This window comes from Crocuta crocuta, unplaced genomic scaffold (assembly GCF_008692635.1).
Source record: "Crocuta crocuta isolate KB4526 unplaced genomic scaffold, BGI_CrCroc_1.0 scaffold867, whole genome shotgun sequence".
Taxonomy (NCBI): Eukaryota; Metazoa; Chordata; class Mammalia; order Carnivora; family Hyaenidae; genus Crocuta; species Crocuta crocuta.
This window is the reverse complement of record NW_027532439.1, coordinates 193,501-208,335: the sequence shown is the minus strand read 5'-3', so window position 1 is coordinate 208,335 and position 14,835 is coordinate 193,501. Positions and strand designations below refer to the sequence as shown.

The 14,835-nt window shown below is 37.6% G+C and overlaps 2 protein-coding genes across 2 annotated transcripts; both read left to right on the top strand.

The window, feature by feature from the left end:
• Positions 1-4,144: 4,144 nt before the first annotated feature.
• On the top strand, positions 4,145-5,089 carry LOC144244175 (olfactory receptor 11H6-like). Its single transcript, XM_077779401.1, has one exon. It carries the CDS (start codon positions 4,145-4,147, stop codon positions 5,087-5,089), a length of 945 nt encoding a protein of 314 aa, XP_077635527.1.
• A 2,976-nt stretch (positions 5,090-8,065) lies between these two features.
• Positions 8,066-8,593, top strand: LOC144244170 (olfactory receptor 11H6-like). Its single transcript, XM_077779395.1, has one exon. It carries the CDS (start codon positions 8,066-8,068, stop codon positions 8,591-8,593), a length of 528 nt encoding a protein of 175 aa, XP_077635521.1.
• The last annotated feature ends 6,242 nt before the right edge of the window (positions 8,594-14,835 follow it).

Here is a 14,835-nt window from a genome sequence, read left to right as displayed (position 1 = left end):
TCTTGTTGAGGATTTTTGCATCCGTATTCATCAAGGACATTGGCCTGTTGTCTTCTTTTTCTGCTGGATCTCTGTCTGGCTTGGGAATCAGAGTGATGCTGGCTTCATAAAATGAGTCTGGAAGTTTTCCTTCGATTTCTATTTTTTGGGATAGTTTGAGAAGAATGGGTATTAATTCTGTTTTAAATGTCTGGTAGAATTCCCCAGGGAAGCCATCAGGCCCAGGGCTCTTATTTGTTGGGAGATGTTTGAGAACTGATTCGATTTCTTCACTATTTATGGGTCTGTTCAGATTTTTTTATCTCTTCCTGTGTGAATTTTGGTAGTGAGTATGTGTTTAGGAATTTGTCCTTTTCTTCTTAGTTGTCCAATTTGTTGGCATATAATTTTTCATAATATTCCCTGATAATTGCTTCTATTTCTGAGGGATTGATTGTAATAAGTCCATTTTCATTCATGATTTTGTCTATTTGGGTGCTCTCTTCTTTTTGAGAAGTCTGGCTAGAGGTTTGTCAATTTTGTTTATTTTTTCTAAAAACCGACTCTTAGTTTCTTTGATCTTTTCAATTGTTTCTTTGGTTTCTATATTGTTTATTTCTGCTCTGATTTTTATTATTTTCTTCTCCTGCTTGGTTTGGTGTGCTCTTGTTGCTCTCCCTCTAGTTCCTTTAGGTGAGCTGTTAGATTTTGCACTTGTCTTTTTTCTAATTTCTTGAAATAGGCCTGGAGTGCAATGTACTTTCCTCTTAGGGCTGCATTTGCCACATCCCATAGAGTTTGGATTGTTGTATTTTCGTTTTCATTTGTTTCCATATATTTTTAAATTTCTTCTCTAAGTGCCTGATTGGCCCATTTGTTCTTTAGTAGTGTGTTCTTTAACCTCCATGTTTTTGGAAGTTTTCCAGACTTCTTCCTGTGATTGGTTTGAAATTTCATAGCATTGTGATCTGAAAGTGTGCATGGTATGATCTCAATTCTTTTCTGTTTATTGAGGGCTGCTTTATGTCCCAGTATGTGATCTATCTTGGAGAATGTGCCATGCGCACTTGAGAAGAAAGTGAATTCCATGGCCTCAGGATGTAGAATTCTAAATATATCTGTCAGATCCCAAAATGGTAATTTTAATCCAATCATGTCAGAAATTAGATTAAATACAGATTATCTAAAGAAGCTAATTAAGTGACTGAAAGTATAAAATAAAAAAAAGGGAAGATGCAACAAATTGCTATCTATAAAAATCCTCATTAAATAAAAATAATACATTAAAAATAAAATCCTAGAAAAACATCCACTATTCAAACATTGAACAAAAGAAAGTTGGAGTAGCTACCTTAATATCAGACAAAGTAGGCTTTAGAATGAGGAGCATTACCATAAAGAAGAACATTACATGACTCAAAAGGCATCGTTTTTCCAAGAAAAGAAGGTAGGAGGTATCTGACAACACAGCTTCAGGAAACATAAGCAAAATCTGATCAAAGTGAGGTTAACTCACAGAATGAATATTACTTATCAGTGTCTTATTAGCAGAGCAGATCTGACCTAGGAGAGAAAGTCTGTTTCCAAGGAAAGGGAATAACCCTTTTCAAGCCATTGAGTGAGTGAGAATGAGAGTTCTGATGTCATAACTCTGAAACTGACAGATAAGAGTCCAAAACTCAAAGAATGGAAAAAACTAAATATAAAAGAACATGAAGATAAACAAAAAAACTTGTATTACAGCTAAACTGTTGTTGCTGTAGTGATTTCACTGTCATAAAAGTAATGTATATACAATAAGACAAACATCTGCTTTAAGAATAGCATGAGAGTTTCTGATCACCAGTGGAGAAACTGAGTCCCAAAGGCCAATCAGTGGGCTCCTGAGGGAAGAGAACATTGGGGATATAACTGATAATCTTCTCTCATAAATTCTCACTTTTGGAATTCCCAGGAGACTATATCCCTTAGGAGGAATCAGACAGATTTCAGAGAAACATAAATAAGTCTTTGTTGGGCATCAAACTTGCCAATTTTTCTCCAAACCAGTATCATGTGCCCAACAATGTAAAAACCCTCTCTGGGCTGCTGGATGCCAAGGATGCCATACCCTCCAATGTGCCTGCCTCCTGCTGCAGTGCAAACAGAAGATTCCAAGTCAGACCTGCCAGTTGTATGAGGAGGTGGGTTCAAAAGAGATACAAGTATAGGACAGTTCTTAGGTGTGTCTTTTAGCTCTGCCTTCTTTTATGTGGTTGTGGAAAACAATAGCATCACAAGTTACATGAAGAATGTTAAGATTTATCTTTACAATGAAGAGGGCTGGGAATCAAGGAAGTGAGAGAGATGGGGATAAGGAAGTATGAATGGTCTGTCTTTATTATTAACCAGGAAGTATATCAAGCCAGAACCAACTTTTTGCGGGAAACAGCATGTTAGGGAAGTGACATCTGGAAGTGACTGACAAACTGGCGATGAGGAACAGGACAGAGAAAATGTCACCTCTCTCTTATTTTAGCCGTGTTTGCCTCTGCCACAGAGGAGATGATCAGCCATTTCGAGGAGGAAGAACACCATGACTGAGCACTCCTGCTTGGTGGGTTCACTCCCACATGGCTTACAAAGTCATTGCGATCCTCATACACATTAATCACCAAATATTTCCTACTTTTACACCTCTTTCCTCATGGATTTTTTGGCTTCTGGGTTGCTCTGAATTCCTGCTACAGAGGAATTACTCAAAGCTTGATTTTGCCAAACATGATCTAGTCACAGACCAAAGAGGAGCCTTACAGTGAAGTGTGATGTGGAAAATTCTGAACCTCCTTGATACCTTGTGTCACTAATTGAAATAATTAAGATCACCCTTAAAGCTATGACATTATGCAGTCTGAAAAGTAATGTATTTTATAACTAATACATTAATAAATGTTGCTAGCTAGAATAAGTAAAAGCACCTGGGTCTGTATTCTGCACTTATATTTTTTTGAATAAATATCACTCAATCATGTCACTTGGGTCCAAATTTTGACTGTCCTTCATTAATGAAGGGGATCCTAAAATAAATTAATAAATTAAGATGAAACTACTAACAATGGAATTGTAGGCAATTTCATAGGCTTTGTTTTGCTTTTCTCACCATGGAAATCACACATCTATGACTAAAGCAGAGAAGGAAATTTTCACAAAGATTCTCCTTCAACTTCCCCAAACAATGCAACCTTCTACATCTAGAGTAGGATGGGAACAACGAAGTGAGGAAGGAGGAGGGGAATCCTTATCTAGAGGGACAGTTTATGGCTCCCACCATCAGTCTAGGTTCCCAGAGGCCTCTGCTTGGGAGTATCTGACATCTGTGAGCTTCTACCTCTATCCATAACCCAGAATAGAGGCCTTACTAAGAATCATGACACTTCAGGGAAAACCCTCAAAAATCCTCAAATAATATACCAGATACATGTTCAGTATTTTTTAAAAAATACTTCTACCTATAAGTAGAGATTTAACCTAAACCAAAATTTTATAGAACTATTATAATTCAGCAGATAAAAGATGGAACCAATATGAAAGCCACTATGTAGATGTCTGGAAGTTAAATTTTTTTTACTTAACCATGATGAATACTGAATAATAGATGGTACTTTTGATGTTTTTTGTCTCCATTATCAGATGACCTTCAGACGCCAAAACTTAAATTCCAACATTGATCCAGAATAACACTGAAATGTATAAAGATTTCAGTGTATTCTCTTTCTCTCTCTTGTGATGCCTAGCATTTGGGTCTCTAATTCCAAAGATTGAAGTAATTGAAATTCTGTGTCCACTGTTAAGGGTCTATACATCTTAATCTATAGATACAAGTACATGATTTTCTTACTTTTGTTAGTACTGTCATTAATTTTCTCCAACTGCTTATTGCGTAAGATCTTTTCTTTTCCTATGAGAAAATTCTGACAGAGAAATGAGAGAATATAAAAATTCAAAGTCTGATCATACCAAGAACTCTGAATGGTTTGTAATCTTCAGCAGTAGGATTATATTATTTACTTAATGGAATAATAAAATCTGAGGATGTTAGGGAATTCTGAAAAGGAAATACTCCTGAGGATTAAAAAATGTTACTTTTTGTCATGGTCACTTTTTCCTCTCTACCCCTTAGGAAGCCATGAATATGTCAGGAGTCAACACAGTGACCGAATTCATACTACTGAGTTTTTCGTGCTCCAGAGAGATTCAGGTCCTCCTCTTCATGTTGTTCTTTGTGTCCTACATCCTGACACTGATGGGAAATGGGGCCATTGTCTGTGCAGTGAAGCTGGATCACAGGCTTCACACCCCCATGTATATTCTGCTGGCCAACTTCTCATTCCTGGAGATCTGTTACATCAACACCACTGTTCCCAATATGTTAAAGAACTTCCTATCTGAGACCAAAACCATCTCTTTCACTGCTTGCTTCTTCCAGTTCTATTTCTTCTTCTCCATGGGCATCACTGAGACTTTCTTATTGCCCCTCATGGCTTTTGATCGGTACTTGGCCATCTGCCGGCCTCTCCATTATCACAACATCATGAGTAGCCACCTCTGCATGAACCTGGTGGCCCTCTGCTGGGTCACAGCCTTCCTTTGCTATCCAGTCCCTATCTATTTTATCACACAACTCCCCTTTTGTGGCCCCAATACTATTGACCACTTTGTCTGTGACCCTGGTCCTCTTCTGGCCCTGTCCTGCATCCCTGCCCCTGGAATTGAGCTTTCCTGTTCTATACTGAGCTCTCTTATTATCTTCATCACCTTCTTCTTCATCCTTGGGTCATACACCCTGGTTCTCAGAGCGGTGCTGCGTGTCCCGTCAGCAGCTGGCCGACGTAAGGCCTTCTCCACCTGTGGTTCCCACCTGGCTGTGGTGTCTCTCTTCTATGGATCTGTCATGGTCATGTACATCAGCCCAACATCTGGAAATGCAGCTGGGATACAGAAGATTGTAACCTTGTTCTACTCATCAGTAACCCCACTTATAAACCCATTAATCTATAGTTTCCGGAACAAAGACATGAAGGCTACCTTGAGAAAAATTCATACATGCACAAAAATTAGTCAAAGCAAATGAGTACTCATGAATGGATCAAGATCATAAAATTTGCTTTTCCTCATTTCTTCCCACTTAAAAAGTAGGTCTTTATTTATTTGTATCTAGAGATGCAGGCTCAAATTTATCTATTTATTACTAATTAAGTAAAGGACAATAGCATGCCCAATTAAACCAGACCTTGCCTTCAAATGAGGACTTGATAGATGGTAACTGAATTTAGTGTCCTGGAGGCCCAACCTGTGGACTCTTCTCCTACTCTGACCTCCAATAACTGCTTGCTAATTTACCTGTTAACACCTACCTAATCTTTGCTTAATTTTTTTTTTTTTACTTCTATTACATGAATCCTTTCTTACACTAGTTTTTCTAGCCAAATGATCTATACTCTCCTCTTAGAAGAACATTTATACCTTTTGGCTCATATTAAAGGAAATTAGTGCCAATGTATAACTCATAACTTAAACAAATTTTAAATTTAATTGACATCCAAAAGACTAAAATGGTCTAAGTGACTGTCTCTCAAGCCTGTCTCATAAATTATTTGTGGACTTTTTAAAAAGAACAGATATCCAGGTCTTTTTTCAGATCTCTTAAATCGGAATCTTTGAAGTAGACCCCAGAAAGCCTATTTAATCTTACTCAGGTGATTCTAGTGCACCTAGACCTACACCAATCCACAGACTGATCTTATAGAGCCACTGTTTTAGATAAATATGTGACATAGAGAAATAAAAATCTTATATTGGGAAAAGTGAAGGAAGTTACAGTGATTATTAAAAGTGAATCAAGCACTCATGACAGTAGCAGAAGTTTCTTTTCCTGAGTCAAGCTTGAAATTCTCCATTTATAAAATAAGGACTAGATTACATTCTTCTTACCTTTTGCCTGTGCAGGATAATTAAGATATCTGGAAACAGGATTGTATTTTTAAAAAGGTTAGAACTCAGGGCATTACAATTTGGGTTAATTTCATGTGCAGGGAGGTTGAGTTGAATGCACAGTCCAAAAGAGGTGGAAACAGACAAAGAGCAAAAGCCAGTGATTCTAAGAGACTGAGATTCAGAAGACAGATGCAGATGAATTTGATGACTGCTCCTGGTTATTTGACCCAACTGGTCAAAAAATAGTCATTTGGCATCTAGGGTTGGTACATTTAATTCATCCATTAATTTACCTCTGTGATACTCCTGTTTTTGTGAAACTCACATTATCATGAGAGAGACAGTTAATAAGCAGATAAACACAAAGGTCTATAATACCAAAGGTACTATAAGACAAAAACAGAGAATCAATACAAAAATTGTAGTGGTAGGATAGGGCATAGTTTAATTTTTTAAATGTTTTTATTTATTCCTGAGAGAGAGAGAAAGAGTGAGCAGGGGAGGGTCAGAGAGAGAGGGAGATACAGAATATGAAACCGGCTCCAGGCTCTGAGCTGGCTGTCAGCACAGAGCCCGATGCGGGGCTTGAACCCATGAACCATGAGATCATGACCTGAGCTGAAGTCGGACACTTAACCGACTGAGCCACGCAGGCACCTCAGGCATAGTTTAGATCAGATGATTAGAGAGGGTTTTTGTGAGGAGGTGATATTTTAATGTAAGGGAATAAGCCATGCAGAAATATAGGGGAATTAAATTCTACATAAGTGTAAGTCTAATTAGGGTTTTTTCAAAGATAATAAAGGTTAATTTTGACCATCCTAAAGAAAATGGTATATGAAGCTGGAGAGGTAGGCACCAGATTACTAGAAACTTCAAGGTCACAATGAAGAGTATTTAATCTGAACTCTGGGGAAGCCTGCTCAGTACTGTATACTAAGGACACGCCTTAATAAAAATTTTTAATTTAATATAAATCTCACCTTGGGGCACCTGGGTGGCTCAGTCGGTTAAGCATCTCACTTCAGCTCAGGACATGAGACATTTGTGCTGAGAGCTCAAAGCCTGGAATCTGCTTTGGATTTTGTGTTTCCCTCTCTCTCTGCCCCTCCCCTGCTGTGCTCTCTCTCTTTCTCTCTCAAAATAAATAAATATTTTTAAAAATCTCACCTTAATAAAAAGCCATACCTTCTAAGCAATTCTTAACTTGGAACTATTTATTTACCAACATGTTTAATTAAAAATGCATTTACTGGGGTACCTGGTTGGCTTAGTCTGTAGAGCATGTGACTTATGATCTTGGAGTTGTAGGTTCAAACCCCACATTGGGTGTACAGATTACTTAAAAATAGAATCTTAAAAAAATGAATGTACTTTCTTATATTCCTCTTTGTTCCATCAAGGATTTGATGTATCAACCAAAAATGTACAAAAAGAAGAGAAGTGCACCTACATGACTCAGTTGGTTAACCATCCAACTCCTCATTTTGGCTTAGGTCATGATCTCATGGTGTGATCGAGCCCCCCATGGGGGTCTATGCCGACAGGACAGAGCATGCTTGTGATTCTTTCTCCCTCTCTCTTTGCCCCTCCCCAGCTTGTGCTCTCTCAAAATAAATAAATAAACTTAAAAAAAGGAAAGAAGAGAAATATTAACTTAAAAAAAGTGAAAAGATTTGTGGCTCATAAAATCTTATATTGGTAAAAAGTCAAGTCCCCACTTATAAATTTTCTTTAAAGCAAATTTCACATTTCTCCATTTAAACTGTATTAAATAATGTAGTTAAATGAACAAGTTGGTACATAAAAATCTAAGTAATATGTAATATACCTGTACATATGAAACTATGTTCCAGCTAACACCCACCCTGAGAAACGTTCTTAGTAAACTGGGAATTATAGAAACTTCTTTGATATCTAGTAGACATTTTCAAAACCCTGCATCTAACCATATGTTTGCACATATAGGAGGATTAGGAGGAACTTAACGGAGGACCGTGGGGGAGAAGAAGGGGAAAAATAGCGGGGGAGAGGGAGGGAGGCAAACCATGAGAGACTCTTGAATGCTCAGAGGACAAACTGAAGGTTGATGGGGGTGTAGGGAAGGGGGGTGATGGGCATGGAGGAGGGCACTTGTGGGGATGAGCACTGGGTGTTATATGGAAANGTCCCTATCTATTTTATCACACAACTCCCCTTTTGTGGCCCCAATACTATTGACCACTTTGTCTGTGACCCTGGTCCTCTTCTGGCCCTGTCCTGCATCCCTGCCCCTGGAATTGAGCTTTCCTGTTCTATACTGAGCTCTCTTATTATCTTCATCACCTTCTTCTTCATCCTTGGGTCATACACCCTGGTTCTCAGAGCGGTGCTGCGTGTCCCGTCAGCAGCTGGCCGACGTAAGGCCTTCTCCACCTGTGGTTCCCACCTGGCTGTGGTGTCTCTCTTCTATGGATCTGTCATGGTCATGTACATCAGCCCAACATCTGGAAATGCAGCTGGGATACAGAAGATTGTAACCTTGTTCTACTCATCAGTAACCCCACTTATAAACCCATTAATCTATAGTTTCCGGAACAAAGACATGAAGGCTACCTTGAGAAAAATTCATACATGCACAAAAATTAGTCAAAGCAAATGAGTACTCATGAATGGATCAAGATCATAAAATTTGCTTTTCCTCATTTCTTCCCACTTAAAAAGTAGGTCTTTATTTATTTGTATCTAGAGATGCAGGCTCAAATTTATCTATTTATTACTAATTAAGTAAAGGACAATAGCATGCCCAATTAAACCAGACCTTGCCTTCAAATGAGGACTTGATAGATGGTAACTGAATTTAGTGTCCTGGAGGCCCAACCTGTGGACTCTTCTCCTACTCTGACCTCCAATAACTGCTTGCTAATTTACCTGTTAACACCTACCTAATCTTTGCTTAATTTTTTTTTTTTTACTTCTATTACATGAATCCTTTCTTACACTAGTTTTTCTAGCCAAATGATCTATACTCTCCTCTTAGAAGAACATTTATACCTTTTGGCTCATATTAAAGGAAATTAGTGCCAATGTATAACTCATAACTTAAACAAATTTTAAATTTAATTGACATCCAAAAGACTAAAATGGTCTAAGTGACTGTCTCTCAAGCCTGTCTCATAAGTTATTTGTGGACTTTTTAAAAAGAACAGATATCCAGGTCTTTTTTCAGATCTCTTAAATCGGAATCTTTGAAGTAGACCCCAGAAAGCCTATTTAATCTTACTCAGGTGATTCTAGTGCACCTAGACCTACACCAATCCACAGACTGATCTTATAGAGCCACTGTTTTAGATAAATATGTGACATAGAGAAATAAAAATCTTATATTGGGAAAAGTGAAGGAAGTTACAGTGATTATTAAAAGTGAATCAAGCACTCATGACAGTAGCAGAAGTTTCTTTTCCTGAGTCAAGCTTGAAATTCTCCATTTATAAAATAAGGACTAGATTACATTCTTCTTACCTTTTGCCTGTGCAGGATAATTAAGATATCTGGAAACAGGATTGTATTTTTAAAAAGGTTAGAACTCAGGGCATTACAATTTGGGTTAATTTCATGTGCAGGGAGGTTGAGTTGAATGCACAGTCCAAAAGAGGTGGAAACAGACAAAGAGCAAAAGCCAGTGATTCTAAGAGACTGAGATTCAGAAGACAGATGCAGATGAATTTGATGACTGCTCCTGGTTATTTGACCCAACTGGTCAAAAAATAGTCATTTGGCATCTAGGGTTGGTACATTTAATTCATCCATTAATTTACCTCTGTGATACTCCTGTTTTTGTGAAACTCACATTATCATGAGAGAGACAGTTAATAAGCAGATAAACACAAAGGTCTATAATACCAAAGGTACTATAAGACAAAAACAGAGAATCAATACAAAAATTGTAGTGGTAGGATAGGGCATAGTTTAATTTTTTAAATGTTTTTATTTATTCCTGAGAGAGAGAGAAAGAGTGAGCAGGGGAGGGTCAGAGAGAGAGGGAGATACAGAATATGAAACCGGCTCCAGGCTCTGAGCTGGCTGTCAGCACAGAGCCCGATGCGGGGCTTGAACCCATGAACCATGAGATCATGACCTGAGCTGAAGTCGGACACTTAACCGACTGAGCCACGCAGGCACCTCAGGCATAGTTTAGATCAGATGATTAGAGAGGGTTTTTGTGAGGAGGTGATATTTTAATGTAAGGGAATAAGCCATGCAGAAATATAGGGGAATTAAATTCTACATAAGTATAAGTCTAATTAGGGTTTTTTCAAAGATAATAAAGGTTAATTTTGACCATCCTAAAGAAAATGGTATATGAAGCTGGAGAGGTAGGCACCAGATTACTAGAAACTTCAAGGTCACAATGAAGAGTATTTAATCTGAACTCTGGGGAAGCCTGCTCAGTACTGTATACTAAGGACACGCCTTAATAAAAATTTTTAATTTAATATAAATCTCACCTTGGGGCACCTGGGTGGCTCAGTCGGTTAAGCATCTCACTTCAGCTCAGGACATGAGACATTTGTGCTGAGAGCTCAAAGCCTGGAATCTGCTTTGGATTTTGTGTTTCCCTCTCTCTCTGCCCCTCCCCTGCTGTGCTCTCTCTCTTTCTCTCTCAAAAATAAATAAATATTTTTAAAAATCTCACCTTAATAAAAAGCCATACCTTCTAAGCAATTCTTAACTTGGAACTATTTATTTACCAACATGTTTAATTAAAAATGCATTTACTGGGGTACCTGGTTGGCTTAGTCTGTAGAGCATGTGACTTATGATCTTGGAGTTGTAGGTTCAAACCCCACATTGGGTGTACAGATTACTTAAAAATAGAATCTTAAAAAAATGAATGTACTTTCTTATATTCCTCTTTGTTCCATCAAGGATTTGATGTATCAACCAAAAATGTACAAAAAGAAGAGAAGTGCACCTACATGACTCAGTTGGTTAACCATCCAACTCCTCATTTTGGCTTAGGTCATGATCTCATGGTGTGATCGAGCCCCCCATGGGGGTCTATGCCGACAGGACAGAGCATGCTTGTGATTCTTTCTCCCTCTCTCTTTGCCCCTCCCCAGCTTGTGCTCTCTCAAAATAAATAAATAAACTTAAAAAAAGGAAAGAAGAGAAATATTAACTTAAAAAAAGTGAAAAGATTTGTGGCTCATAAAATCTTATATTGGTAAAAAGTCAAGTCCCCACTTATAAATTTTCTTTAAAGCAAATTTCACATTTCTCCATTTAAACTGTATTAAATAATGTAGTTAAATGAACAAGTTGGTACATAAAAATCTAAGTAATATGTAATATACCTGTACATATGAAACTATGTTCCAGCTAACACCCACCCTGAGAAACGTTCTTAGTAAACTGGGAATTATAGAAACTTCTTTGATATCTAGTAGACATTTTCAAAACCCTGCATCTAACCATATGTTTGCACATATAGGAGGATTAGGAGGAACTTAACGGAGGACCGTGGGGGAGAAGAAGGGGAAAAATAGCGGGGGAGAGGGAGGGAGGCAAACCATGAGAGACTCTTGAATGCTCAGAGGACAAACTGAAGGTTGATGGGGGTGTAGGGAAGGGGGGTGATGGGCATGGAGGAGGGCACTTGTGGGGATGAGCACTGGGTGTTATATGGAAACCAACAATAAACTACTTAAAAAAAAAAACAACCCTGCATCTAACATCATACTTGTGAAAATGAATGCTTTTCCTCTAAAATCAGGAACAAGACAAGGATGTTTGCTCTCCCCACTTCTATTCAACATTATACTAGAAGTGTAAGTGCAATCAGGCAAAGGAAAAAAAAGGAATCTAGATTGACAGAAGTAAACTTGTCTTTCATTAGATATGAAATGATTATGTAGGAAATACAATGACATCTACAAAAAAGGCTACTAGAAGTATTAAGTAAAAGTAAGTTTTTTAAGATTTCAAGATATAAGATCCATGTACAAAAACCTCTGGTATTTCTATGCACAATTGCTAGGAACAATCAGAAGTTGATATTTAAAAATGTCATTTACAAGTCACTAAAATATTTAATAGAAGTAAATCTGATAGAAGATGTGAGAGACCTATACAATGAAAACTACAAAGCATTGCTGAGAGAAATCAAAGATGTAAATAAATTTAAATACATAATGTGTTCATGGGTTGGAAAACTCAATATGTATTTTAAAATTTAAGCATAGTTGACACACAATGTTAGATTAGTTTTAAGTGTACAACATAGTGATTCAACAGCTCTACACATTATGCTGTGCTCACCACAAGTGTACACCATACAGCACTGTCACCATACAACATTATTACAACACTATCGGCTATATTTCCTATCCTGTACTTTTTATTCATGTGATTTATTCATTCCACAACTTGAAGCCTGTATCTTCTCTTCCCTCCTCATTATGTCCATCCCTCTCAACCCCCTCCCCTCTGGCAAAGCTGGTTTGTTGTCTGTATTTACAGGTCTGATTTTGCTTTTGTTTGTTTATTCATTTGGTTTTTATTTTTTTGTTAAAAATTTTAAATGTTTGTTTATTTTTGAGAGAGAGACAGAGAGCAAGCAGAGCAGAGGCAGAGATAGAGGGAGACACAGAATCTGAAGCAGGTTCCAGGCTCTGAGCTGTCAGCATAGAGCTTGATGCAGGGCTGGAACCCATAATCTATGAGACCATGACTTAAGTTGAGGTCAGACGCTTAACTAACTGAGCCACCCAAGCGCCCCTATTCATTTGTTTTTTTAAATTCCACATATAAGTGGAATCATATGGTACTTGTCTTTCTCTGTCTGACTGACTTCACTTAGCATAATACCCTCTAGGTCCATCCATGTTCTCCCAAATGACAAGATCTCATCCTTTTTTATGGCTGTATAATATTCTATTGTATGTATATACCAATTCTTTGTTCATTCATCTATCAATGGATATTTGGGTTACTTCCATACCTTGTCTGTTTTAAATAATGCTGCAAAAAAACCATAAGGGTGCACATATATGTTTAGAATAGTGTTCATCTTCTTTGGGTAAGTGCCCAACAGTGGATTTTNCCAGCAGTGGAATTACTGAATCATATGGTATTTCTGTTATTAATTTTTTGAGGAAACTCCATACTCTTTTCCACACTGGCTGTACCAGTTTGCATTGCCACCACTTTTGCTGTGTAAAAGTCTTATTTTTTCAGTATTATTATTTTTTTAATATTTTAACATGGTTTCAAATGAGAATTTTATTATGTAAATAGTCTCTTTTTTAATGTTTATTTTTGAAACACAGAGAGACAGAGAACGTGCACACATGCAAGAGTAAGGGAGAGGCAGAGAGGAAGACAGAGGATCCAAAGCAGGCTCCAGAGAGCCTAATGGTGAACTTGAACTCATGAACCACAAGATCATTACCCAAGCCAAAGTTGGACACCTGACTGACTGAGCCACCCAGATGATACAAAAGTTTTCTATTTTGACATAGTCCCAATAGTTTAATTATGCTTTTGTTTCCCTTGCCAGAGGAGACCTTTAGAAAAATGTTGCTAAAGCTGGTGTCAAAGAAATTACTGGCTATGTTTTCTTCTAGGAATTTTATGGTTTCACCTCTCACATTTAGATCTTTAATCCATTTTAAGTTTATTTTTGGGTGTAGTGTAAGAAAATGGTCCAGTTTATCCTTCTGCATGTAGCTGTTTAGATTTCTGAATACCCTTAGTTGAAGAAACTGTCTTTTTCTCATTGTGTATTCTTGCCTCCTTTGTTGTGGATTAATTGACCATAAAAGGAGAGCTTTATCTCTGTACTGTCTATTCTGTTCTATTGATCTATGTGTTTATTTTCTGCCAGTACCATTACTGTTTTGATTACTACAGCTTTGTAGTATACATTGAAATCAGGAATTGTGATACCTCCAGCTTTGTTCTTCTTTTCAAGATTGCTTTGTCTATTTGGGGTCTTTTATGTTTCTATACACATTTGTATTATTTGTTCTAGTTCTGTAAAAAATGGTTTTTTTCTTAATTTTTATGGTAGAGAGAAAAAGTGAATGGGGAAGAGAGGAAGAGTGAGAGAGAGAATCCCAAACAGGCTTCACAGTCATTATGGAGCCTGACACAGGTCTCAATGAAGGACTCAATCCTGTGACCCTGGCATCATGATCTGAGAGCCAAAAGCAAGAGTCAGATGCTCAAGAAACTGAGCCAGTCAGGTGCCTCTCTGTGAAAAATGTTTTTGGTATTTTGATAAGGATTTCATTGAATGTGTACATTGTTTTGGGTAGTATGGACATTTTACAATATTGGTTTTTTTAATACATAAGTATGTATTGCCTTTTATTTGTGTCATCATTATTTTATCATTGTTTTATAGTTTAGGAGTGCAGGAATTTCACCCCCTTGGTTAATTTTATTCCTGGGTATTTTATTCTTTGTGGTACTTAAAAAATGTTTATTTAGTTATTTTGAGGAGAGAGAGAGAGCATGAGTGAGCAGAGAGAGAGGGAGAGAGAGAATCCCAAGGAGGCTCCATGCAATCATGAACCATGATATCATGACCTGACCTGAAATCAAGAGTCAGATGCTTCACCAGCTGAGTCACCCAGGCATCTCTTTTTGGTACACTAAAAAAAATTTGTTTTAAAAGTTTGTTTACTTTTGAGAGTGAGACAGAGCACAAATGAGGGAGGGGCAAAGAGAGGGAGACACAGAATCTGAATCGGGCTCCATGCTTTGAGCTGTCAGCACATAGCAAGACATGGGACTCAAACTCATGGACTTTAAGATCATGGCCCTAACTGACGTCAGACACTTAACGTACTGAGCCACCCAGGCACTCCGGTACACTTTTAAATAGGATTGTTTTAT